The sequence below is a fragment of the Myiozetetes cayanensis genome, unplaced genomic scaffold (assembly GCF_022539395.1).
Source record: "Myiozetetes cayanensis isolate MyiCay16 unplaced genomic scaffold, myiCay2020 scf334, whole genome shotgun sequence".
NCBI lineage: Eukaryota > Metazoa > Chordata > Aves > Passeriformes > Tyrannidae > Myiozetetes > Myiozetetes cayanensis.
The window spans coordinates 3304-30844 of NW_026087560.1; the positions used below are offsets into that span (position 1 = coordinate 3304).

The following is a 27541-nucleotide window of genomic DNA, read 5'->3' on the forward strand; positions in this document are numbered from 1 at the left end:
ATGGACGTCCCCCGCCTCCCCTCCCCCCCTGGCGACCAAAGCGGAGGGTCGGGGTCAGTGCCGCCCCGAAATGCTCGTGCTGAGCCGCCCCCTTTGGCCCGCTCCTCCCCGCCTACTGCACCAGCAGCTCCGACCTCACCGAGCCCGACGGCGGCGTCACGAGTGGGCGTGGGGGGCTCCCCACGAGTGGGGTGGGGGTCCCCTCACACCCCCCACCCTCCTCCTCCTCGCTGGGCGGGGTGGGCAAAAGCATCTCCATGCTGGACCTGCAGGACGGCCGCGTGGACAGCGTGCCCGCCGAGCTCCTGAGGGGGCCCCCACGCAGGTCACGGGTGGGTTTGGGGGCGTGGGGGGGGCGTGGGTTTGGGGTTTAGGCACGGGCGGCTCTCGCAGGGCAGCGCTTCCAGTTTGGCCCCTCCTCCTTCTGGTCCCACCCCCACGCAGCGTTTGGGGGTCCCCACGGAGGGCACGGGTGGGGTGGGGGCACCCCACGCGCAACTGAGGGTCCCGCTCTCCTTCCAGAACCCGCTCTTCCACCTGGCGGCCGACGGGCCCCTGCGCGGCGTGGGGGGCGGGGATCCCGCGGGGGAGGGAGGGGTTTATTCCCATCACCACGCCCACTCCCACCACGCCCCCCACTCCCACGGTCACGCCCCCCCCTTGCACGGCTACAGCAAGAGCGAGGAGCTCGTGGGGGGACCCCCACCCGTGACCTCCACCAAGCACATCACGCACAGCCACAGCTACAGCGATGAGTTTGGGCGACCCACGGGGGGTCGCGGTCGCGAGTGGGGGGTCCTCGGGGGGTCCGGATTTTGGGAGGAGGCAGCTCTCCCTGCAGGACACGCTGGCCCCTCCCACGCAACAGCAACAACAACCCACGCAACAATCCACGCAACAATCACAGCAGCCCCCACCCCAAATCACCATCGGCGCGCCCCCCACGCCGCGCGGGGGGAGGGCGTCCAAAAGCGCGAGTGGGGGTGGGGGAGGGGGATCAGGAGGGGAGGGGGTCTGGGCGTGCCCCCAAACCCCGCCCGGCCAGCGGGAACCTCCTGGCGTCCCCGAGCCCACGTACGGCGTGGGAGTGGGAGTGGGTGGGGTGGGAGTGGGGGCGTGGGGGTCCCCAGGCGACCCACGGGCCGCGGTCGCGGCAGCCCTCGCTGGCCAAGGAGGCGTCGCTGGTGGGGAGCGGCGGCAAGGCGGCCGGCGGCAAGCAGGTGAGGGGAGGGGGACACGCGTGGGAGGGGGTTTGGGGGTAAGGGGTTGGGGACACGCGTGGGGAGGGGGTTTGGGGGTGTTTGAGGGGATACGGGGGGTGTGAGGGATGAGAGGGCGTGGGGACACGAGGGGTTGGGGACATTGGGGTGTGGGAACACGGGGGGTTGGGGACACGTGGGGAGGGGTTTGGGGGTGAGAGGGGTGAGGGGACACGGGGGCATTGAGGTAGACGCGTGGGGGCTTTTTGGGGGTTTAGGGGGACACGGGAGGCAGTGGGGGCGTTGGGGACACGCGTGGGGAGGGTTTGGGGGGTTTTGGGAGGGGGTTGGGGGACGTTGGGGGAGGTTTGGGGGTTTGGGGACACGCGTGGGGGAGGGGTTTGGGGGTGTTTGGAGGCGTTGGGGAAGGTTTGGGGGCTTTGAGGACGTTGAGGGGTTGGGAGACTACGGGGGACACGCGTGGGGGTTGGGAGACACGTGGGGGGTTGGGGGGTGTTTGGGGACATGGGGACACTCGTGGGGGAGTTGGGGACACGCGTGGGGAGGGGGTTTGAGGGGTTTGGGGGTTTGGGACACAGGGGGCGTTGGGGTAACGCGTGGGGGGCTTTTTGGGGGTTTTGAGGGGTAAGGGGGTTTGGGGACATTGGGGAGTGTGGGGGACACGGAGACACGCGTGGGAGGGGGTTTGGGGGTTTTGGGGGTGAGGGGGAGAAGAGGACGCGCGGGGGGACGTTTGGGGGACGTTTGGGGGTTTGGGGACACGGGGACACGCGTGGGTGGGGTTTGGGGGCATTGGGGTGTTGGGGACACGCGTGGGAGGGGTTTTGGGGACATTGGGGGTGTGGGGACACGGGAGGGGTTGGGGACACGCGCGGGAGGGGGTTTGGGGGGTTTGGGGACACGCGTTGGGGACACGCGTGGAGAGGTTTGGGGGTGAGGGGGTGTGGGGAGAAGGGGCACGTGGGAGGGGGTTTGGGGGCTTTGGGGGTGTTTGGGGTGTTTGGGGACACGTTTGGGGGTGTTTGGTGGCGTGGGGGCACTGGGGGTTGGGGACACGCGTGGGAGGGGTTGGGGGTTTGGGGGGTTTGGGGGATGAGAGGGGCGTTGGGGACACGCGTGGGGAGGGTTTGGGGGTCTGGGGACATTGGGGAGTGTGGGGACACGGGGAGGGGTTGGGGACACGCGTGGGGCGCGGACGCGTGGGGAGGAGGCTGGGGAGTTTTGGAGGGTTTGGGGGGTTTGGGAACACGGGGGACACGCGTGGGAGGGGACACGTGGGGAGGGGAAGGGATACGCGTGGGGCGCGGGACGCGTGGGGAGGAGGTTGGGGGGTTTTGGGGGGTGTTTGGGGGTGTTTTGGGGGATACGGGGGTTTGGGGGTGTGGGGGACACTCGTGGGGGTTGGGGACACGCGTGGGGAGGGGGTTTGGGGGTGAGGGGGTGTGGGGAGAAGGGGACGCGTGGGGAGGGGGATACGCGTGGGGAGGGTTTGGGGGTTTTGGGGGTGTGGGAGGGACACGCGTGGGGGCGTTGGGGACACGCGTGGGGAGGTGTTTGGGGGCGTTGGGGAGGTTTGGGGGGTTGGGGATGGATACGCGTGGGGGACGTTGGGGTTGGGGGAGGTTGGGGACACGGGGGGACACTCGTGGGGTTGGGGACACTCGTGGGGGGCTGGACACTCGTGGGGGTTGGGGACACGCGTGGGAGGGCTTTAGGGGCACTCGGGGGTTGGGGACATTGGGGGGTTTGGGGACACCTGTGGGGTTTGGGGACACGCGTGGGAGGGGTTTTGGGGCACTCGGGGGGCTGGGGACATTGGGGGTTTGGGGACACTCGTGAGGGGTTGGGGACACGCGTGGGGAGGGCTTTGAGGGCACTCGGGGGTTGGGGACATTGGGGGTGGGGGACATGCGGGGGGTTGGGGACACGCTGGGGGGTTTGGGGGGACATTGGGGGCATTGGGGACACGGGGACACGCGTGGGGGTTTTGGGGGTGTTTGGGGACATAGGGACACCCGTGGGGGAGGGGGACACGCGTGGGGAGGGGGTTTGAGGGGTTTGGGGGTGTGGTGGGGAGAAGAGGACACGCGTGGGGACGTTTGGGGACATTGGGGGTTTGGGGACACTCGTGGGGGTTGGGGACACGCGTGGGGAGGGGGTTTGGGGGTGAAGGGGACACGGGGTGGGGTGTGGAGAGACACGGAGGTTTGGGGGACACTGTGGGGAGCTAGGGACACTGTGGGGGGTTGGGGACACGCGTGGGGAGGGGCTTTGGGGGTTTGGGGGTTGGGGGAGGCTTGGGGGGTTTGGGGGCGTGTGGGGGTTTGGGGCGTTGGGGGTTGGGGGACACGCGTGGGGGTGGGGTGAGACACTGGGGGTTAGGGGACACGCGTGGGGGTTGGGGACACGCGTGGGGAGGGGGTTTGGGGGTGAGGGGTGAGGGGGACAAGAGGGGGTTGGGGACACGCGTGGGAGGGGGCTTGGGGGTTTGAGGGGTGTTTGGGGCGCTGGGAAGGGTTGGGGGACACGGGGACGTGGGGACACGCGTGGGGGTTGGGGGACACGCGTGGGAGGGGGTTTGGGGACGTGGGGGACACGGGGGTGTGGGGGACACGGGGGCTTTGGGGACATTGGGGGTGTGGGGACACTCGTGGGGGTTTGGGGACACGCGTGGGGAGGGGTTTGGGGGTTTTGGGGGCGTTGGGGAGGTTTGGGGGGTCGGGGACACGCGTGGAGGTGGGGTTGGGAGACACTGGGGGCGTGGGGACACGGGGGACACGCGTGGGGGTTTGAGGGACACGCGGGGGAGGGGCGCTGGGAGGGGTCTGGGGGGGTTTGGGGGAGTTGGGACGCTGGGGCGGTTGGGGACACGCGGGGGTGGGGACACGCGTGGGCTTGGGGACATTGGGGAATGTAGGGGGGACACGGGGGGGTTTGGGGACATTTTGGGGTCACTTTGGGGTCACTTTGAGTGACACTTTGAATGACATTTTGGGGACATTTTGGGGGTCATTTTTGGGGACACTTTGAATGACATTTTGGGGACATTTTGGGGACACTTTGAGTGACATTTTGGGGTCATTTTGAGTGACATTTTGGCGTCATTTTGGTGACATTTTTATGGACATTTTGGGGACATTTTGGGGTCACTTTGGGGACATTTTGGGGTCACTTTGGGGACATTTTGGTGGACACTTTGAGTGACATTTTGGGGTTATTTTGGGGACACTTTGAGTGACATTTTGGGGACATTTTGGGGACATTTTGGGGACATTTTGGGGACATTTTGGGGTCACTTTTGAGGACATTTTGAGGACATTTTGGGGACATTTTGGGGACATTTTGGGGACATTTTGGGGACACTTTTGAGTGACATTTTGGGGTCACTTTGAGTGACATTTTGGGGTCATTTTTGGGGTCATTTTGATGACACTTTGAGTGACACTTTGAGTGACATTTTGGGGACATTTTGGGGACATTTTGGGGACATTTTGGGGTCATTTAGACATTTTGGGGACATTTTGGGGACACCCTTGAGTGACATTTTGGATCAATTCTGAGTACACCAGGCACATCCCTTGAGCTTGACATTTGGGACATTTTGGGGGACATTTGGGGTCATTTTGGATGACACTTGAGCAGACACTCCGAAAAGACACTTTGAGTGACATTTTGGAGGACATCTTTAGAATACACCCTGTATGACGTCCTAGGGACATCTTTGGGTACACTTTGTAGCGACACCTGGGATTACATTTGGAAGTACTTTGAAGATATCTTAGTATCATCCTGGGGACATTTTGGGACACTCTGAAATATCCAGGACATTTTTGACACTCGGTGACATTTTAGAGATCACTTTGGGTGACATTCTGGGGACATTTGCATTAACTTAGGAGATACTCATGACGACATAGGACATTTTCGAGGACTTTGCACAGCTCTTTGGTGACACTTTGAGTGACTTTGGACACTTTGGATACCCTGGGGCATCAGGACATTTTTGAGAATTAGGACCTCATTTTGGGGACATTTTGGGACACTTGGAGACATTCTCCTAGGACACTCCTGAGGTGGCTTTGAGATCATTTCTGGCACTCAAATATTGGATGGACATTTGGGGACACTTTGAGGTGACATTTTGGGGACATTTTGGGGACATTTTGAGGGACATTTTGGGGACATTTTGGGGACACTTTGGGGACATTTTGGGGCCATTTTGGGGACATTTTGAGGGACATTTTGGGGACATTTTTGGAGACATTTTGGGGTCATTTTGGTGACATTTTGGGGACATTTTGGGGACATTTTGGGTGACATTTTGGGGACATTTTGGGGACATTTTGAGTGACATTTTGGGGAGATTTTGAGTGACATTTTGGGGCCATTTTGGGGACACTTTGAGGGACATTTTGGGGACATTTTGGGACATTTGGGACATTTTGGGTGACATTTTGGGGACATTTTGGGGACATTTTGGGGACATTTTGGGGACATTTTGGGGACATTTTGGGGACATTTTGGGGACACTTTGAGTGACATTTTGGGGACATTTTGGGGACATTTTGGGGACATTTTGGGGACATTTTGGGGACATTTTGGGGACATTTTGGGTGACACTTTGGGGACATTTTGAGGACATTTTTGGGGACATTTTGGGGACATTTTGGGGACATTTTGGGGACACTTTGAGTGACATTTTGGGGTCATTTGGGGACATTTGAGGACATTTTGGGGACATTTTGGGGACATTTTGGGGACATTTTGGGGACATTTTGGGGATCACTTTGAGGACATTTTGGGTGACATTTTGGGGACATTTTGGGGACATTTTGGGGACATTTTGGGGACATTTTGGGGTCATCTTTGGGGACATTTTGGGGACATCTTTGGGGACATTTTGGGGACATTTTGGGGACATTTTGGGGACATTTTGGGGACATTTTGGGACATTTTGGGACATTTTGAGTACCTGGACACTTTGGGGACACTTTGGGGGCTACTCTGGAGGACACTTTGAGGCGACATTTGGAACTTAGACATTTTGGGGTCATTTTGAGGACTTTGGGGACATTTTGTGGATCATCTTGGGATCATCTTGAGTGACACTCTGGGGACACTGGGGACATTTTGTGACTCTAAGTGACATTTCAGACACTTTAGAACACCTATGACTTATCAGGCACTGAGGCAGACATTTTAGACACTTTGGGGACACTGGGTGACATCTTTGGGGGACATTTTGGGGACATTTTGGCGATCATCTTGAGCGACATCTTAGAATATTTGGGTGACATTTGGCGATATTCTGATGACATCTTTAGACCTTTGGGGACATTTGGGGACATTTGTGCGAATTCGTGTGACATTGTGGGACATTTCAGGACATCTTAGAGAATTTGGGGACACTTTGGGTGACTATGTTTAGAACACTTTGGGGATCATCTTGGGTGACGTATTTTGGTGACACCTGAGTGACATTTGGGGACATTTTGGGCACACTTGCGGAGTGATCACTTTGGGGACATTTTGGGCGATATTTTGATGACATATTTGATGGACACTTTGACGACCAATTTGGAGGACATTTTGGGGATGGGACATTTTTGGATGACATTTTGAGGACATTAGACCCCCCGACCCCGACATTTTAGACACTCTTAGGGGACTTGCAGACATCCTGCGCGGCTGCACATCGGCTCCTGGAGCGCACAGTTTGGGGACACTTTGTGGGATTGAGTGACATTTTGGGACATTTTGGGGACATTTTGGGGACATTTTGGGGACATTTTGGGGACATTTTGGGGTCATTTGGGGACATTTTGAGTGACATTTTGGGGACATTTTGGGGACATTTTGGGGACATTTGGGGACATTTTGGTGGACATTTTGAGGGACATTTTGGGGACATTTTGAGGGACATTTTGAGGACATTTTGGGGACACTTTGAGTGACATTTTGGGACATTTTGGTGACATTTTTATGGACATTTTGGGGACACTTTGAGTGACATTTTGGGGTCATTTTGGGAGACATTTTTGGGGACACTTTGGGGACATTTTGGGGACATTTTGAGTTGGACATTTTTGGGTCATTTTGGTGACATTTTGGGGTCATTTTGGGTGACATTTTGGGGACATTTTGGGGTCATTTTAGGGGATATTTTGGGGACACTTTGGGGGACATTTTGGGGACACTTTGAGTGACATTTTGGCGTCATTTTGGTGACATTTTGGGGAGATTTTGGGAACATTTTGGGGACATTTTGGGGGTTATTTTGGGGACATTTTGGTGACATTTTGGGGACATTTTGGGGACATTTTGGGGACATTTTGAGTGACATTTTGGGGACATTTTGGAGACACTTTGGTGACATTTTTATGGACATTTTGAGGACAGTTTGAGTGACATTTTGGAGACATTTTGAGGACATTTTGGGGACATTTTGAGGGACATTTTGGTGACATTTTGGGGTCATTTTGGTGACATTTTGATGACACTTTGGGTGACATTTTGGGGGACATTTTGGGGACATTTTGGGGGACATTTTGGGGTCATTTTGGGGACATTTTGGGGGACATTTTGGGGTCACTTTGAGTGACATTTTGGGGACATTTTGGGGACATTTTTATGGACATTTTGGGGACATTTTGGGGACATTTTGTGACCAATTTGGAGACACTTTGAGTGACATTTTGGGGGGATATTTTGGGGACATTTTGGGGTCATTTTTGGGGTCATTTTGATGACACTTTGAGTGACATTTTGGGACACTTTGGTGACATTTTTATGGACATTTTGGGGTCATTTTGGGCGATATTTTGGTGACATTTTCATGGACACTTTGTGACCAATTTGGGGCCATTTTTGGGGACATTTTGGAACAATTAACCCCCCCCAACCCCAAATTTTAGGCCTCCCAGGGCGGGCAGACCCTGAGCGCGGCGCTGCCGGCGTCGGAGCGCACGGTGTGGGGACACTGTGGGATTGAGGGGATTTGTGACGTCACTGGGGACATTTTGGGGGCATTTTGGGGACACTTTGAGTGAAATTTTGTGGACACTTTGAGTGACATTTTGGGGTCATTTTGGGGACACTTTGGGGACATTTTGGGGTCACTTTGAGTGACATTTTGGGGTCATTTTGGGGACATTTTGGGCATCACTTTGGTGACATTTTGGGTCATTTGGGGACATTTTGGGGTCACTTTGAGTGACATTTTGGAAGGTCATTTGGGAGATTTTGGGAACACTTTGAGTGACATTTTGGGGACACTTTGAGTGACATTTTGGGGTCATTTTGGGGACACTTTGGGACACTTGGTGACATTTTTATGGACATTTTGGAGACATTTTGGGGACATTTGGGGACATTTTGGAGACACTTTGGTGACATTTTTATGGACATTTTGGGAACATTTTTGGGGACATTTTGGGGTCATTTTGGGGACATTTTGAGTGACATTTTGGGGACATTTTGGGGACATTTTGGGGACACTTTGAGTGACATTTTGGGGACATTTTGGGGACATTTTGGGGTCATTTTTATGGACACTTTGAGTGACATTTTGGGGACATTTTGGGGTCATTTTGAGTGACATTTTGGGGACATTTTGGGGTCACTTTGGGGGGATATTTTGGTGACTTTGGGGGACATTTTGGGGACACTTTGAGACATTATGGGGTTTATGGGATTTATGACGTCATTGGTGACATTTTGGGGTCGTTTTTGGGGGACATTTTGGGGACACTTTGGGTGACATTTTGGGGACATTTTGGGGACATTTTGGGGACATTTTGAGGACATTTTGGGGACATTTTGGGGACATTTTGAGTGACATTTTGGAGACATTTTGGTGACATTTTAGGGACATTTTGGGGACACTTTGGGGACATTTTGGGGACACTTTGGGGACATTTTGGGGACATTTTAGTGACATTTTGGGGATATTTTTGAGGACTTTTTGGTGTCATTTTGGGGACACTTTGAGTGACATTTTGGGGGACATTTTGGGGACACTTTGGGTGACATTTTGGGGACATTTTGGGGACATTTTGGGGTCACTTTGGGTGACATTTTGGGGACATTTTGGGGACATTTTGGGTGACATTTTTGGGGACACTTTGGGGACATTTTGGGGTCATTTGGTGACATTTTGGGGACATTTTGGGGACATTTTGAGTGACATTTTGGGGTTATTTTGATGACACTTTGAGTGACATTTTGGGGACACTTTGGAGACATTTTCAGGACATTTTGGGAGACATTTTGGGGACATTTTGGGGACATTTTGGGTGACATTTTGGAGTGACATTTTGAGTGACATTTTAGGGACATTTTGGGGACACTTTGAGTGACATTTTGGGGGATCATTTTGGTGACACTTTGAGTGACATTTTGGGGACATTTTGGGGGACATTTTGAGTGACATTTTGGGGGACATTTTGGGGTCATTTTATGGACATTTTGGGGGACATTTTCGGGACATTTTGGGGGACATTTTGGGAGTACATTTTGGGACGTTTTGGGGACATTTTGGTGACATTTTAGGGGACATTTTAGGGGACATTTTAGGGTACATTTTGGAGCCATTTTAGATGACGACTTTAGGGCACTGTCAGTTTGGGGACACTTTGGGGACACTTTTGAGGGCATTTTGGGGACATTTCTGAGGACATTTTGGGGACATTTTGGGGTCACTTTGGGGGACATTTTGGGGATACTTTGAGTGACATTTTGGGGGCATTTTGGGGACATTATGGGATCATGGGAATTATGACGTCATTGGGGACATTTTGGGGACATTTTGGGGCCATTTTGGGGATTTTTTGGGGTCAATTTAGTGACATTTTGGGGATATTTTTGGGGACATTTTGGGGTCATTTTTGGGGTCATTTTGATGACACTTTGAGTGACATTTTGGGGACATTTTGGGGACACTTTGAGTGACATTTTGGGGACACTTTGAGTGACATTTTGAGGACATTTTGGGGACATTTTGGGGTCATTTTGGTGACATTTTGGGTGACATTTTGGGGACATTTTGGGGTCACTTTGAGTGACATTTTGGTGTCATTTTGGGCGATATTTTGGTGATATTTTGGGGGACATTTTGGGGTCATTTTGGGCGATATTTTGGGGACATTTTGGGGGACATTTTGGAGACACTTTGAGTGACATTTTGGGGACAATTTAGGAACATTTTAGGTGACATTTTGGAGTCATTTTGAGTGACATTTCAGGGACATTTTTATGGACACTTTGGGGACACTTTGAGTGACATTTTCAGATCATTTTGGGAACACTTTGAGTGACATTTTGGGGACATTTTGGAGACATTTTGGGTGACATTTTGGTGACATTTTTATGGACATTTTGGGGACATTTTGGGGACACTTTGAGTGACATTTTGAGGACACTTTAGGGACATTTTTTAGGACATTTTGGAACAATTAATATCCCCTGACCCTAAATTTTAGGCCTCCCAGGGCGGGCAGACGCTGAGCGCGGCGCTGCCGGCGTCGGAGCGCACGGGGTGGGGACACTGTGGGATTGAGGGGATTTGTGACGTCACTGGGGACATTTTGGGGACATTTTGGGGACATTTTTGAGGACTTTTTGGTGAGATTTTGGAGACATTTTGGGGACACTTTGAGTGACATTTTGGGGACATTTTGGGCACACTTTGAGTGACATTTTGGGGATATTTTGGGGACATTTTGGGGTCACTTTGGGTGACATTTTGAATGACATTTTGGGGACATTTTTGGTGACATTTTGGGGCCATTTTGGGAACGTTTTGATGACATTTTTATGGACACTTTGGGGACACTTTGAGTGACATTTTGGGGACATTTTGGGACACTTTGAGTGACATTTTGGGGATATTTTGGGGTCATTTTGGGCGATATTTTGATGACATTTTTATGGACACTTTGGGGACACTTTGGGGCCATTTTTGGGGACATTTTGGAACAATTAACCCCCCCCAACCCCAAATTTTAGGCCTCCCAGGGCGGGCAGACGCTGAGCGCGGCGCTGCCGGCGTCGGAGCGCACGGTGGCCTGGGTGTCCAACATGCCCCACCTGTCGGCCGACATCGAGAGCGCCCACATCGAGCGCGAGGAGTACAAGCTCAAGGAGTACTCCAAGTCCATGGACGAGAGCCGGCTGGACCGGGTAGGGGAAACACCCCCAGAAATTTGAGAATACACCCCAAAAAATCGGGGAAATAAACCCAAAAAATCGGGGAAATATACCCAAAAAATCGGGGAAATAAACCCCAAAAATCTGGGGAATAAACCTAAAAAATCTGGGAGAGGAAGACCCCAAAAATCTAGGAAATACACTCAAAAAAATCTGGGAGGGACACCTCAAAAAATCTGGGGAGATACACCTAAAAATATGGGGAAATAAACCCAAAAATCTGGGAAATAATAAACCCAAAAATTAGGGAGGGACACCCCAAAAAAAATCTGGGGAGATACACTCAAAAAATTGGGAAATAAACCCTAAAAATCTGGGAGATATACCTCAAAAATTAGGGAGGGGAACCCAAAAAATCTGGGAAATAAACCCCAAAATATCTGGGAAATAAACCCCAAAATATCTGGGAAATAAACCCAAAAAATCTGGGAAATAAACCCAAAAAATCTGGGAAATAAACCCCAAAAAATCTGGGAAATAAACCCAAAAAATCTGGGAAATACACCAAAAAAATTGGGGAAATAAACCCAAAAAATCTGGGAAATAAACCCCAAAAAATCTGGGAAATAAACCCAAAAAATCTGGGAAATAAACCCAAAAAATCTGGGAAATAAACCCCAAAAAATCTGGGAAATAAACCCTAAAAATCTGGGAAATAAACCCAAAAAATCTGGGAAATAAACCCCAAAAATCTGGGGAAATAAACCTAAAAAATCTGGGAGATAAACCCAAAAAATCTGGAAAATAAACCCAAAAAATCTGGGAAATAAACCCTAAAAATCTGGGAAATAAACCCTAAAAATTTGGGAAATAAACCCAAAAAATTTGGGGAATAATCTGGGAAATAAACCAAAAAAATGTGGGAAATAAACCCCAAAAAATCTGGGAAATAAACCCAAAAAATCTGGGAAATAAACCTAAAAAATCTGGGAAATAAACCCAAAAAATCTGGGGAGATACACCTAAAAATATGGGGAAATAAACCCAAAAATCTGGGAAATAATAAACCCAAAAATTAGGGAGGGACACCCCAAAAAAAATCTGGGGAGATACACTCAAAAAATTGGGAAATAAACCCTAAAAATCTGGGAGATATACCTCAAAAATTAGGGAGGGGAACCCCAAAAAATCTAGGAAATACACCCCAAAAATCTGGGGAAATAAACCCCAAAAATCTGGGAGGGACACCCAAAAATTGGGGAGGGGAACCCCAAAAACCTGGGCCAGGTGAGGGGTCAGGAGCACAAGCTCAAGGAGTACTCCAAGTCCATGGACGAGAGCCGGCTGGACCGGGTAGGGGAAACACCCCCAGAAATCTGGGAAATAAACCCAAAAAATCTGGGAAATAAACCTAAAAAATCTGGGGAGGGACGCCCTAAAAATCTGGGAGAGGAACCCCAAAAATCTGGGGAGATACACCCAAAAATTAGGGAGGGACACCCCAAAAAATCTGGGAAATAAACCCAAAAAATTGGGGAGGGACGCCCTAAAAATCTGGGAGATATACCCCAAAAAATCAGGGAAATATACCCAAAAATTGGGGAAATATACCCCAAGAAATCTGGGAGATATACCTCAAAAAATTGGGGAGGGACGCCCTAAAAATCTGGGAAATAAACCCAAAAAATCTGGGAGATATACCTCAAAAAATCGGGGAGATACACCCTAAAAATCTGGGAAATAAACCCAAAAAACCCCCAGGGGACACCCCAAAAATCTAGGAAATACACCCCAAAAATATGGGGAGGGAGACCCTAAAAATCTAGGAAATATACCCAAAAAATCTGGGAAATATACTCCAAAAATTAAGGAGGGAGACCCCAAAATATCTGGGAAATACACCCAAAAAATCTGGGAAATAAACCCCAAAAAATCTGGGAAATAAACCCAAAAACCTGGGCCAGGTGAGGGGTGAGGAGCACAAGCTCAAGGAGTACTCCAAGTCCATGGACGAGAGCCGGCTGGACCGGGTAGGGCAAACACCCCCAGAAAAACCCCCAGGGACACCCCAAAAATCTGGGAAAACACCCCAAAATTATGGGAGATATACCCCAAAAATATGGGGAGATACACTCAAAAAATTGGGGAGATATAGCCAAAAAATCTGGGAAATAAACCCAAAAAATCTGGGAAATAAACCCAAAAAACCCCCAGGGGACACCCCAAAAATCTAGGAAATACACCCCAAAAATATGGAGACGGAGACCCTAAAAATCTGGGAAATAAACCCAAAAAATCTGGGAAATATACTCCAAAAATTAAGGAGGGAGACCCCAAAATATCTGGGAAATACACCCAAAAAATCTGGAGAAATAAACCCTAAAAATCTGGGAAATAAACCCAAAAACCTGGGCCAGGTGAGGGGTCAGGAGCACAAGCTCAAGGAGTACTCCAAGTCCATGGACGAGAGCCGGCTGGACCGGGTAGGGCAAACACCCCCAGAAATTTGGGAATACACCCCAAAAAATCTGGGAAATAAACCCAAAAAATCTGGGAAATAAACCTAAAAAATCTGGGGAGGGACGCCCTAAAAATCTGGGAGATATACCCCAAAAAATCGGGGAAATATACCCTAAAAATCGGGGAAATATACTCCAAAAATATGGGGAGGGAGACACCAAAATATCTGGGAAATAAACCCAAAAAACCCTCAGGGGACACCCCAAAAATATGGAAGGGACACCCCAAAAAATCGGGGAAATATACCCAAAAATTGGGGAGATAACACCCAAAAATCTGGGAAATAAACCCAAAAAACCTGGGAAATACACCCCAAAAATTGGGGAGATATACCTCAAAAATTAGGGAGGGGAACCCCAAAAAATCTGGGGAGATACACCCCAAAAATCTGGGGAAATACACCCCAAAATATCTAGGAAATAAACCCTAAAAATCTGGAGAAATAAACCCTAAAAATCTGGGAAATAAACCCAAAAACCTGGGCCAGGTGAGGGGTCAGGAGCACAAGCTCAAGGAGTACTCCAAGTCCATGGACGAGAGACGGCTGGACCGGGTAGGGGAACATCCCAAAAAACCTGGGAATACACCCCAAAAAACCCCCAGGGGACACCCCAAAAATCTGGGACAGGTGTGGGACTCAGGTGTGACCAGGAATCCAGATGTTCAGGTGTCCATGGATTGAGGTGTTCATGGATTGAGATGTTCAGGTGTTCAGGTGTCCATGGATTGAGGTGTTCTGGTGGATCCAGGTGTCCAGGTGTCCAGATGTCCAGGTGTCCAGGTGTCCAGGTGTCCAGGTGTCCATGGATTGAGATGTTCAGGTGGATCTCAGGTGTCCAGGTGTCCAGGTGTCCATGGATTGAGGTGTCCATGGATTGAGATGTTCAGGTGGATCCAGGTGTCCAGGTGTTCAGGTGTCCATGGATTGAGGTGTCCATGGATTGAGATGTTCAGGTGGATCCAGGTGTCCAGGTGTTCAGGTGTCCATGGATTGAGGTGTCCATGGATTGAGATGTTCAGGTGGATCTCAGGTGTCCAGGTGTCCAGGTGTCCAGGTGTCCAGGTGTCCATGGATTGAGGTGTCCAGGTGTCCAGGTGTCCAGGTGTCCAGGTGTCCATGGATTGAGGTGTTCATGGATTGAGATGTTCAGGTGGATCTCAGGTGTCCAGGTGTCCAGGTGTCCATGGATTGAGGTGTCCATGGATTGAGATGTTCAGGTGGATCTCAGGTGTCCAGGTGTCCAGGTGTCCATGGATTGAGGTGTCCATGGATTGAGATGTTCAGGTGTCGAGGTGTCCATGGATCCAGGTGTCCAGGTGTCCATGGATCCAGGTATCCATGGATTGAGATGTTCAGGTGTCCAGGTGTCCCATAGAAGGTCCCAGGTGCCCTCAGGTGTCACTTAGAAGGTTCTGGGAGGTCCCAGGTGCCCCATAGAAGGTCCCAGGTGCCCCATAGAAGGTTCTAGGAGGTCCCAGGTGCCCCATAGAAGGTCCCAGGTGCCCCAGAGAAGGTTCTAGGAGGTCCCAGGTGCCTCCAGGTGCCCCAGAGAAGGTCCCAGGTGCCCCATAGAAGGTCCCAGGTGCCCCATAGAAGGTTCTAGGAGGTCCCAGGTGCCCCATAGAAGGTCCCAGGTGCCCCATAGAAGGTTCTAGGAGGTCCCAGGTGCCTCCAGGTGCTCCATAGAAGGTCCCAGGTGCCCCATAGAAGGTCCCAGGTGCCCCAGAGAAGGTCCCAGGTGCCCCATAGAAGGTCCCAGGTGCCTCCAGGTGGTCACCAGGGTTGGGTTCCTGTGAGTCCAGGTGCCCCATAGAAGGTCCCAGGAGGTTCTAGGTTGCTCCAGGTGCCCCATAGAAGGTTCTGGGAGGTTCTGGGGGGTCCCAGGTGGCCCCAGGAGCCCCCAGGTGTGACGTGTGGCAGGTGAAGGAGGACGAGGAGGAGATCCACTCGCTGAAGGAGCGGCTGCACCTGTGCCCAGGTGCCCCAGAGAAGGTTCTAGGAGGTCCCAGGTGCCTCCAGGTGTCCCATAGAAGGTCCCAGGTGCCCCATAGAAGGTCCCAGGTGCCCCATAGAAGGTTCTGGGAGGTCCCAGGTGCCCCATAGAAGGTTCTAGGAGGTCCCAGGTGCCCTCAGGTGTCCCATAGAAGGTCCCAGGTGCCCCATAGAAGGTTCTAGGAGGTCCCAGGTGCCTCCAGGTGCCCCAGAGAAGGTCCCAGGTGCCCCATAGAAGGTTCTAGGAGGTCCCAGGTGTGACCACAGAGGGTTCCCAGATGTTCAGGTGGTCACCAGGGTTGGGTTCCTGAGAGTCCAGGTGTCACATAGAAGGTCCCAGGAGGTTCTAGGTGGTCCCAGGTTGCTTCAGGTGCCCCATAGAAGGTTCTAGGTGGTCCCAGGAGGTTCTGGGGGGTCCCAGGTGGCCCCAGGAGCCCCCAGGTGTGACGTGTGGCAGGTGAAGGAGTACGAGGAGGAGATCCACTCGCTGAAGGAGCGGCTGCACCTGTGCCCAGGTGTCCCTTGGGGTGTCCCAGAGAAGGTCCCAGGTGCCCCATAGAAGGTTCTAGGAGGTCCCAGGTGCCTCCAGGTGTCCCATAGAAGGTCCCAGGTGTCCCATAGAAGGTTCCAGGTGCCCCATAGAAGGTTCTGGAAGGTCCCAGGTGCCTCCAGGTGTCCCATAGAAGGTCCCAGGTGCCCCATAGAAGGTTCTAGGAGGTCCCAGGTGCCTCCAGGTGTCCCATAGAAGGTCCCAGGTGTCCCAGAGAAGGTCCCAGGTGCCTCATAGAAGGTTCTAGGAGGTCCCAGGTGCCTCCAGGTGCCCCATAGAAGGTCCCAGGTGTCTCCAGGTGTCACCAGGGTTGGGTTCCTGAGAGTCCAGGTGCCCCAGAGAAGGTCCCAAGAGGTTCTAGGTTGCTCCAGGTGCCCCATAGAAGGTTCTGGGTGGTCCCAGGAGGTTCTGGGGGGTCCCAGGTGCCCCCAGGAGCCCCCAGGTGTGACGTGTGGCAGGTGAAGGAGGACGAGGAGGAGATCCACTCGCTGAAGGAGCGGCTGCACCTGTGCCCAGGTGTCCCAGAGAAGGTCCCAGGTGCCCCAGAGAAGGTCCCAGGAGGTCCCAGGTGCCCCAGAGAAGGTCCCAGGTGCCCTCAGGTGTCAATTAGAGGGTCCCAGGAGGTTCTAGGAGGTCCCAGGTGCCTCCAGGTGGTCACCAGGGTTGGGTTCCTGAGAGTCCAGGTGTCCCATAGAAGGTCCCAGGAGGTTCTAGGTTGCTCCAGGTGTCTCATAGAAGGTTCTGGGAGGTTCTAGGAGGTCTCAGGAGGTTCTGGGAGGTTCTGGGGGGTCCCAGGTGGCCCCAGGAGCCCCCAGGTGTGACGTGTGGCAGGTGAAGGAGGACGAGGAGGAGATCCACTCGCTGAAGGAGCGGCTGCACCTGTGCCCAGGTGTCCCAGAGAAGGTCCCAGGTGCCCCATAGAAGGTTCTAGGAGGTCCCAGGTGCCCCATAGAAGGTCCCAGGTGTCCCATAGAAGGTCCCAGGTGCCCCATAGAAGGTTCTAGGAGGTCCCAGGTGCCTCCAGGTGTCCCCATAGAAGGTCCCAGGTGCCCCAGAGAAGGTTCTAGGAGGTCCCAGGTGCCCCATAGAAGGTTCTAGGAGGTCCCAGGTGCCCCATAGAAGGTTCTAGGAGGTCCCAGGTGCCTCCAGGTGCCCCATAGAAGGTCCCAGGTGTCCCATAGAAGGTTCTAGGAGGTCCCAGGTGCCCTCAGGTGCCCCAGAGAAGGTCCCAGGTGCCCCAGAGAAGGTTCTAGGAGGTCCCAGGTGTCCCATAGAAGGTCCCAGGAGGTTCTAGGTGGTCCCAGGTTGCTCCAGGTGCCCCATAGAAGGTCCCAGGGAGGTCCCAGGTGCCCCATAGAAGGTCCCAGGTGCCCTAGGGTCCCAGGAGGTTCTGGGTGGTTCTAGGAGGTTCTGGGGCCGCAGAGGGCTCCCAGAGTCCGGCCGTCCCAGGTGCTGGGTTCCTGCAGCAGGTCCAAGGTGTCCCATGGAGAGGTCTCTCGATGGAGGGTCCCAGGTGGCCCCAGGAGCCCCTAGGTGTGACGTGTGGCAGGTGATAGGAGGTTCTGAGGAGGAGATCCAGGTCGCTGAAGGAGCGCCTGCGAGCCTGTGCCCAGGTGTCCCAGAGAAGGTCCCAGGTGCCCCAAGAGAAGGTCCCAGGAGGGTCCCGGCCGAAGGTGCGCTCCAGGTGTGCCCCAGAGAAGGTCCCAGGAGTGTCCCAGATAGAAGGTGCCCAGGTGCCCCATAGAAGGTTCTAGGAGGTCCCAGGTGCCCTCAGGTGTCCCATAGAAGGTCCCAGGTGTCCCCAGGTTCTAGGAGGTCCCAGGTGTCCTCAGGTGCCCAAGAAGGTCCAGGTGTCCTAGAGAAGGTTCCTGAGAGGTCCCAGGTGTCCCATAGAAGGTCCCAGGAGGTTCTAGGTGGTCCCAGGTTGCTCCAGGTGCCCCATAGAAGGTTCTAGGAGGTCCCAGGTGCCCCATAGAAGGTCCCAGGTGTCCCATAGAAGGTCCCAGGAGGTTCTAGGTGGTCTCAGGAGGTTCTGGGAGCCCCGTAGAAGGTTCTAGAGGGTCCCAGGTGCCCCCAGGAGCCCCCAGGTGTGACGTGTGGCAGGTGAAGGAGGACGAGGAGGAGATCCACTCGCTGAAGGAGCGGCTGCACCTGTGCCCAGGTGTCCCAGAGAAGGTCCCAGGTGTCCCAGAGAAGGTCCCAGGTGCCCCAGAGAAGGTTCTAGGAGGTCCCAGGTGCCTCCAGGTGCCCCAGAGAAGGTCCCAGGTGCCCCATAGAAGGTCCCAGGTGCCCCAGAGAAGGTTCTAGGAGGTCCCAGGTGTGACCACAGAGGGTTCCCAGATGTTCAGGTGGTCACCAGGGTTGGGTTCCTGAGAGTCCAGGTGCCCCAGAGAAGGTCCCAGGAGGTTCTAGGTTGCTCCAGGTGTCTCATAGAAGGTTCTGGGAGGTTCTGGGAGCCCCCAGGTGGCCCCAGGAGCCCCCAGGTGTGACGTGTGGCAGGTGAAGGAGGACGAGGAGGAGATCCACTCGCTGAAGGAGCGGCTGCACCTGTGCCCAGGTGTCCCAGAGAAGGTCCCAGGTGCCCCAGAGAAGGTCCCAGGTGCCCCATAGAAGGTCCCAGGTGTCCCATAGAAGGTCCCAGGTGCCCCATAGAAGGTTCTAGGAGGTCCCAGGTGCCTCCAGGTGCCCCATAGAAGGTCCCAGGTGCCCCAGAGAAGGTCCCAGGTGCCCCAGAGAAGGTTCCAGGAGGTCCCAGGTGCCTCCAGGTGCCCCATAGAAGGTCCCAGGTGCCCCATAGAAGGTTCCAGGAGGTCCCAGGTGTGACCACAGAGGGTTCCCAGATGTTCAGGTGTCCCCAGGGCTGGGTCCAGGTGTCCCATAAAAGGTCCCAGGTGCCCCATAGAAGGTCCCAGGTGCCCCATAGAAGGTTCTAGGAGGTCCCAGGTGTCTCCAGGTGTGCCCAGGTGTGACCACAGAGGGTTCCCAGATGTTCAGGTGGTCACCAGGGTTGGGTTCCTGAGAGTCCAGGTGCCCCATAGAGTGTCCCAGGTGCCCTCAGGTGCCCCATAGAAGGTTCTGGGTGGTCCCAGGTGTCCCATAGAAGGTTCTGGGAGGTTCTGGGTTGCTCCAGGTGGCCCCAGGTGGCCCCAGGTGGCCCCAGGAGCCCCCAGGTGTGACGTGTGGCAGGTGAAGGAGGACGAGGAGGAGATCCACTCGCTGAAGGAGCAGCTGCACCTGTGCCCAGGTGCCCCAGAGAAGGTCCCAGGTGCCCCAGAGAAGGTCCCAGGAGGTGCTAGGTTGCTCCAGGTGCCCCATAGAAGGTTCCAGGTGCCCTCAGGTGTCACTTAGAAGGTTCTGGGAGGTTCTAGGAGGTCCCAGGTGTGACCACAGAGGGTTCCCAGATGTTCAGGTGGTCACCAGGGTTGGGTTCCTGAGAGTCCAGGTGCCCCATAGAAGGTCCCAGGTGCCCCAGAGAAGGTCCCAGGTGCCCCAGAGAAGGTCCCAGGTGCCCCAGAGAAGGTCCCAGGAGGTTCTGGGAGGTTCTGGGGGGTCCCAGGTGGCCCCAGGAGCCCCCAGGTGTGACGTGTGGCAGGTGAAGGAGTACGAGGAGGAGATCCACTCGCTGAAGGAGCGGCTGCACCTGTGCCCAGGTGTCCCAGAGAAGGTCCCAGGAGGTTCTAGATTGCTCCAGGTGCCCCATAGAAGGTTCTGGGAGGTTCTAGGTGGTCCCAGGAGGTTCTGGGGGGTCCCAGGTGCCCCCAGGAGCCCCCAGGTGTGACGTGTGGCAGGTGAAGGAGTACGAGGAGGAGATCCACTCGCTGAAGGAGCGGCTGCACCTGTGCCCAGGTGTCCCTTGGGGTGTCCCAGAGAAGGTCCCAGGTGCCCCATAGAAGGTTCTAGGAGGTCCCAGGTGCCCTCAGGTGTCAATTAGAGGGTCCCAGGAGGTTCTAGGAGGTCCCAGGTGCCTCCAGGTGGTCACCAGGGTTGGGTTCTTGAGAGTCCAGGTGTCCCTTAGAGTGTCCCAGGTGCCCTCAGGTGTCACTTAGAAGGTTCCAGGTGCCCCAGAGAAGGTTGTGGGAGGTTCTGGGAGGTTCTGGGAGGTTCTGGGTGCCCCCAGGAGCCCCCAGGTGTGACGTGTGGCAGGTGAAGGAGTACGAGGAGGAGATCCACTCGCTGAAGGAGCGGCTGCACCTGTCCAACCGCAAGCTGGAGGAGTACGAGCGGCGCCTGGTGACGCAGGAGGAGCAGACGAGCCGCATCCTCCTGCAGTACCAGCAGCGCCTCGAGCTCAGCGAGCGCCGCCTGCGCCAGCAGCAGCAGGAGAAGGACTCGCAGATCAAGAGCATCATCGGCAGGTGAGGGGGGCACCTGCAGGGGGATGGGGGATTGGGGGCTTGGGGACTTTGGGGTCGTTTGGGGTCGTTTTGGGACATCCTGGTGGCATTGGGGTCACTCAGGGACCTTTGGGGTCTTCCTGGTGGCATTGGGGGCACCCAGGAGGTCCTGGGGGTGTTGGAGATGTTGGGGACACCCAGGGGACACTCTGGGGACACTCAGGGACATTTGGGGACACCCTGGTGGCACTGGGGACACCCCAGAACCTTGGGGACACCCAGGAGGTCCTGGAGATGTTGGGGACATCCTGGTGGCATTGGGGTCACCCTGGGACCTTGGGGACACTCAGGGGACACTCAGGGACCTTTGGGGACACCCAGGGGGTGTTGGAGATGTTGGGGACACTCAGGTGACACCCAGGGGACATTCGGGACACCCAGAGGACATTGGGGACACCCTGGTGGCATTGGGGACACTCAGGGATATTTGGGGTCACCCTGGGGACCTTTGGGGTCACCCTGGGACCTTTGGGGACACTCAGGGACCTTTGGGGACACCCTGGTGGCATTGGGGACACCCCAAGACCTTGGGGTCATTGGGATACTCAGGGGACACTCAGGGGACATTGAGGACACCCAGGGGACATTGGGGACACTCAGGGGACACTCAGGGGATATTGGGGACACCCTGGGGACCTTGGGGACACTCAGGGGACACCCAGGGGGTGTTGGGGACACCCTGGGGGGTGTTGGGGGGGACACTGGGGGGTGGCAGCAGCAGCAGGAGAAGGACTCGCAGATCAAGAGCATCATCGGCAGGTGAGGGGGGCACCTGCAGGGGGTTGGGGGGGATTGGGATATCCCAAAACCCTTGGGGACACCCCTGGGACCTTTGGGGTCATCCTGGTGGCATTGGGGACACCCAGGAGGTCCTGGAGATGTTGGGGACACCCTGGTGGCACTGGGGACACCCAGGAGGTCCTAGGGGTGTTGGAGATGTTGGGGACACTCAGGGGACACTCAGGGACCTTTGGGGACACCCTGGTGGCATTGGGGACACCCCAGAACCTTGGGGTCACTCAGGGACCTTTGGGGACACCCCAAGACCTTGGGGTCACTCAGGGACCTTTGGGGTCACTCAGGGACCTTTGGGGTCACCCTGGGGACCTTTGGGATACTCAGGGACACTCAGGACACCCAGGGGACATTGAGGACACCCAGGGGATGTTGGAGATGTTGGGGACACTCAGGGGACCATGGGGACACCCTGGGACCTTTGGGGACACTCAGGGACATTGGGGACACCCTGGGGACATTGGGGACACTCAGGTGACACTCAGGGACCTTTGGGGACACCCTGGTGGCGTTGGGGACATCCTGGGGACAATGGGGGGGACACTGGGGGTGGCAGCAGCAGCAGGAGAAGGACTCGCAGATCAAGAGCATCATCGGCAGGTGAGGGGGCACCTGCAGGGGGATGGGGGGTGGGGTGGTTTGGGGTCGTTTTGGGACATCCTGGTGGCATTGGGGACACCCCAAGGTCTTGGGGACACCCTGGGACCTTTGGGGTCTTCCTGGTGGCATTGGGGTCATCCTGGGGGTGTTGGGGGCACCCAGGAGGTCCTGGGGGTGTTGGGGACACCCCAAGGTCTTGGGGACTGTCAGGGACCTCAGGACATCCAGGGGATGTTGGAGGTGTTGGGGACACTCAGGGGACCTTTGGGGTCACCCTGGGACCTTTGGGACACTCAGGGACACTCAGGAAACCCAGGGGACATTGGGGACACTCAGGGGACCTTGGGGACATTGGGGACACTCAGGGGGTGTTGGAGGTGTTGGGGACACTCAGGTGACACCCAGGGGACATTGGGGACCTTGGGGACATTGGGGACACTCAGGGGACATTGGAGATGGGGGGTTTGGGGACACTGGGGGTGGCAGCAGCAGCAGGAGAAGGACTCGCAGATCAAGAGCATCATCGGCAGGTGAGGGGGCACCTGCAGGGGTTGGGGGATTGGGGGCTTGGGGGTGTTTGGGGTCGTTTTGGGGACGTTTGGGGTCGTTTTGGGGTCGTTTTGTGGCATTGGGGTCACCCCAGAACCTTGGGGACACCCAGGAGGTCCTGGAGATGTTGGGGACATCCTAAGGGTGTTGGGGACACCCTGGGACCTTAGGGATATCCAGGGGACATTGGGGACACTCAGGTGACACTCAGGGACCTTTGGGGACTCTCAGGGACCTTTGGGGACATCCTGGTGGCACTGGGGACAGCCCAGAACCTTGGGGACACCCAGGAGGTCCTGGAGATGTTGGGGACACCCTGGGGACCTTTGGGGTCACCCTGGGACCTTTGGGACACTCAGGGGACACTCAGGGACCTTTGGGGACATCCTAGGGGTGTTGGGGTCACCCCAGAACCTTGGGGGCACCCAGGAGGTCCTGGGGGTGTTGGAGATGTTGGGGACACTCAGGGGACATCCTGGGGGTATTGGGGACACTCAGGGACCTTTGGGGACACTCAGGACGTCCTGGAGATGTTGGGGACATCCTGGGGGTGTTGGGGACACTCAGGGACCTTTGGGGACACCCTGGGGACCTTTGGGGACACTCAGGGGACCTTGGGGACATTGGGGACACCCAGAGGATGTTGGAGGTGTTGGGGACACTCAGGGACCTCTGGGGTATCCGGGGACACTCAGGGACCTTTGGGACTCTCAGGGACCTTTGGGGACACCCTGGTGGCATTGGGGACACCCCGGAACCTTGGGGTCACTCAGGGACCTTTGGGGACATCCTGGTGGCATTGGGGACACCCCGGAACCTTGGGGTCACTCAGGGACCTTTGGGGACACCCCAGGACCTTTGGGATACTGAGGGACACTCAGGACACTCAAGGGGACATTGGGGACACCCTGGGACCTTTGGGATATCCAGGGGACATTGAGGACACTCAAGGGACACTCAGGGACCTTTGGGATCTTCCTGGTGGCGTTGGGGACAAAATGTCCCCAAATTGTGCCCAAAATTGTCCCCAGAAATGTCCCCAATGTGTCCCCCAAATGGCCCCAAATTGTCCCAGAAATGACCCCAAAACTGACCCCAAAATGTCCCCAAATTGTCCCCAAAAAGTGTCCCTAAAACTGTCCCCAAAAGTGATTTTGGGGTTGATTTTGGAGTGGATTTTGGAGTGGATTTTGGAGTGGATTTTGGGGTTGATTTTGGGGTTGATTTTGGGGTTGATTTTGGAGTTGATTTTTGCGTTGATTTTGGGGTTGATTTTGAGGATTTTGGGGTTGATTTTGGGGTTGATTTTAGGGTTGATTTTGGGGTTGATTTTGGGGTTGATTTTGGGGTTGATTTTGGGGTTGATTTTAGGGTTGATTTTAGGGATTGGATTTAGGGTTGATTTTGGGGTTGATTTTAGGGTTGATTTTGGGGTTGATTTTGGGGTTGATTTTGGGGTTGATTTTGGGGTAGATTTTGGGGTTGATTTTGGGTTGATTTTGGGGTTGATTTTGGGGCTTTTTGGGGTCGATTTTGGGGTTGATTTAGGGTTGATTTTGGTTGATTTTGGGTTGATTTTGGGTTGATTTTGGGGGACTTTGGGGTTTATTTTGGGGTTGATTTTGGGGTTGATTTTGGGTTGATTTTGGGGTTAATTTTGAGGATTTGGGGTTGATTTGGGGTTGATTTTGGGGTTGATTTTGGGGTTGATTTTGGGGCTGATTTTGGGGTTGATTTTGGGGTTGATTTTGGGGTTGATTTTGGGGATTTTGGGGATTTTGGGGTTGATTTTGGGGTTGATTTTGAGGATTTGGAGTTGATTTGGGGTTGATTTTTAGGATTTTGGGGTTGATTTTGGGGTCGATTTTGGGGGGGATTTTAGGGTTGATTTTGGGTCGATTTTGGGGTTGATTTTGGGGCTTTTTGGGGTTGATTTTGGGGTTGATTTGGGGTTGATTTTAGGGTTGATTTAGGGGTTGATTTTGGGGTTGATTTTGGGGCTGATTTTGGAGTGGATTTTGGGGTTGATTTTGGGGGATTTTGGGGGGGATTTTGGGGTTGATTTTGGGGTTGATTTTGGGGTTCATTTGGGGTGGATTTTGGGGTGGATTTGGTTGATTTTGGGGTTGATTTTGGGTTGATTTTGGGTTAATTTTGGTTGATTTGGGGTTGATTTTGGGGTGGATTTTGGGGTGGATTTTGGGGTTGATTTTGGGGTTGATTTGGGGGTTGATTTTGGGGTTGATTTTGGGGGATTTTGGGGGGATTTTGGGGTTGATTTTGGGGTTAATTTTGGTCAATTTTGGGTTGATTTTGGGGGACTTTGGGGTTGATTTTGAGGTTGATTTTGGGGTTGATTTTGAGGATTTGGGGGTTGATTTTAGGGTTGATTTTGGGTTGATTTTAGGGGTTGAATTTGGGGTTGATTTTAGGGTTGATTTTAGGGTTGGGATTTTGGGGATTTTGGGAATTTTGGGTTTGATTTTGGGGTTGATTTTGGGGATTTTGGGGTTGATTTTGGGGTTGATTTTGGGGGATTTTAGGGGTTGATTTTGGGATTTGGGATTTTGGGGTTGATTTTGGAGTTGATTTTGGGTTGATTTTGGGGTTGATTTTGGGGTTGATTTTGGGGTTGATTTTGGGGGTTGATTTTGGGAGGTTGATTTTGGGGTTGATTTTAGGGTTGATTTGGGGCTTTTGGGGTTGATTTTGGGGTTGATTTTGGGGTTGATTTGGGGATTTTGAGTTGATTTTGGGGTTGATTTTAGGGTTGATTTTGGGGTGGATTTTGGGTTGATTTTGGGTTGATTTGGGGTTGATTTTGGGTTGATTTTGGGGTTGATTTTGGGGGGTTGATTTTGGGGTTGATTTGGGGTTGATTTTGGGGTTGATTTTGGGGTTGATTTTGGGGTTGATTTTGGGGTTGATTTTGGGGTTGATTTTGGGGTTGATTTTGGGGTGATTTTGGGGCTTTTGAATTGATTTTAGGGTTGATTTTGAGGTTGATTTGGGGATTTTGGGGTTGATTTGGGATTGATTTTGGGGATTTTAGTTGATTTAGATTGATTGGGTTAATTTTGAGGATTTGGGGTCGATTTGGGGGGATTTTGGGGTTGATTTTGGGGTGGATTTTGGGGTTGATTTTCAGGATTTTAGGGTTGATTTGGGGGATTTTGGGGTCGATTTTGGGGTTGATTTTGGGGGGGATTTTGGGGGGGATTTTGGGGTTGATTTTGGGGTTTATTGTGGGGTTTTTTGGGATGGATTTTGTGGGATTTTTGGTTGATTTTGGGGTGGATTTGGGGGTTGATTTTGGGAGATGTCCCCATTGTCCCCAGGGTGGGGAGAGGGGATTGTCCCCATCCCCACGACCCCCGGGGTTGCTCCCACGGGTGTCCCACGGGTGTCACGAGTGGGGAGTGGGAGTGGGGGAGGGGGGGTGTCCCCAAGGGGAGGGGGTGGGGAGATGTCCCCAAGGTGGGGGAGGGGGAGGGATTTTCCCAAAGGGGGAGGGGAGGATTGTCCCTCTGGGGATTTGACCCCTGGGGCTGCTCGAGGTTGGTCCCACGCGTGTCACGAGTGGGTGGGGACAGGGGGAGTGGCAGCTATGACCCCGGTGAAGCCTGGGAGGGGGAGGGGGAAGATATCCCCAAAGAGGGGAGGGATTGTCCCCATCCCCACGACCCCGGGCTTCTCCCACGACCCCGGGGCTGCTCCCACGGGTGTCCCACGGGTGTCACGAGTGGGTGGGGAAAGGGGGGAGTGGCAGCACGACCCCTTGGTGGGAGGGAGATGTCCCCATTGTCCCCAAGGTGGGGGGAGGGGAGGGATTTTCCCCAAGGAGGTGGGAGGGGATTGTCCCCATCCCCACGACCCCGGGGCTGCTCCCACGGCGTGGGGCGTGTCACGAGTGGGGAGGGGGAGTGGGATGTCCCCTGGGGAGGGTGGGATTTCCCAAGGGGGAGGGTGGGGGGGATTGTCCCCAAAGGTGGGAGGGGAGGGATTTGTCCCCACGACCCCAGGGGTTGCTCCACAGGTGTCCACGGGTGTCACGAGTGGGAGAGTGAGGGGGGAGGAGAGATGTCCCAGGGGGAGGAGGTGGGGAGATGTCCCCAAGGTGGGGGGAGGAGGGATTTTCCCAAGGAGGTGGGGAGGGATTTGCCCCACGACCCCGAGGGCTTCTCCCACGTGTCACGAGTGGCGTGGGGACAGGGAGGAGTGGCAGCATGACCCCGGTGAAGCCTGGCCCCGCAGGCTGATGCTGGTGGAGCAGGAGCTGCGCAGGGATCATCACTTGGCCGCCCACCCCGATCAGCAGCAGCCCACCCCCACCCCTCCTCCTCCCCCCCGCCCTCCTCCCCCACTCCCACGCCCCTCCCCACCCCCCACCACCATCATCATCATCATCATCAACTCAACGCCGCCACCACCACCCCACCCGTGGGGTCGCAGCACCCTCCCCCACCCACCACGCCTCTCCACCCCCATCACCCTCCCCACCCCACCCCCTCCCCACCACCACTCCGGGACCAGGACCAGCACCAGCAGCAGCATAGCGTCGCCCCCTCCTCCTCCAAGCCCCCACGAGGATCGCGGCGGCAGCTCCTCCTGCTCGACGCTCAGGTGGAAATTACAATGTCATTCGCTCTTGCCCCCTCCCCCTCTCTGCCCCTCCCCCTCTCTGCCTCTCCCCTCTCTGATCCGAGCCCCCCCACCCCCTCAGACCTGACCCCACTCCAGGACCAGTCCCCAAGGCGTGGGGAGGAGGAAGAGA

General features: G+C 54.6%; 1 protein-coding gene and 1 long non-coding RNA gene across 2 annotated transcripts; both read left to right on the forward strand.

Annotated features, from left to right (window-relative positions):
• Positions 1-27100, forward strand: LOC126646219 (ras/Rap GTPase-activating protein SynGAP-like; the record flags this gene model as incomplete). Its single annotated transcript, XM_050327420.1, is given in 7 exon segments — positions 1-103; positions 106-332; positions 364-1097; positions 1100-1220; positions 11226-11399; positions 20573-20784; positions 27022-27100. Coding segments are annotated over 7 exon segments (1650 nt in total), but the record flags the coding sequence as incomplete, so codon positions are not given.
• LOC126646220 (uncharacterized) lies at positions 11407-19671 on the forward strand. The gene is made up of 7 exons (XR_007630252.1): positions 11407-15327; positions 15973-16034; positions 16711-16759; positions 17113-17332; positions 17531-17592; positions 19064-19125; positions 19314-19671. It is a non-coding gene; the product is annotated as an uncharacterized LOC126646220 (long non-coding RNA).
• Positions 27101-27541: the final 441 nt, after the last annotated feature.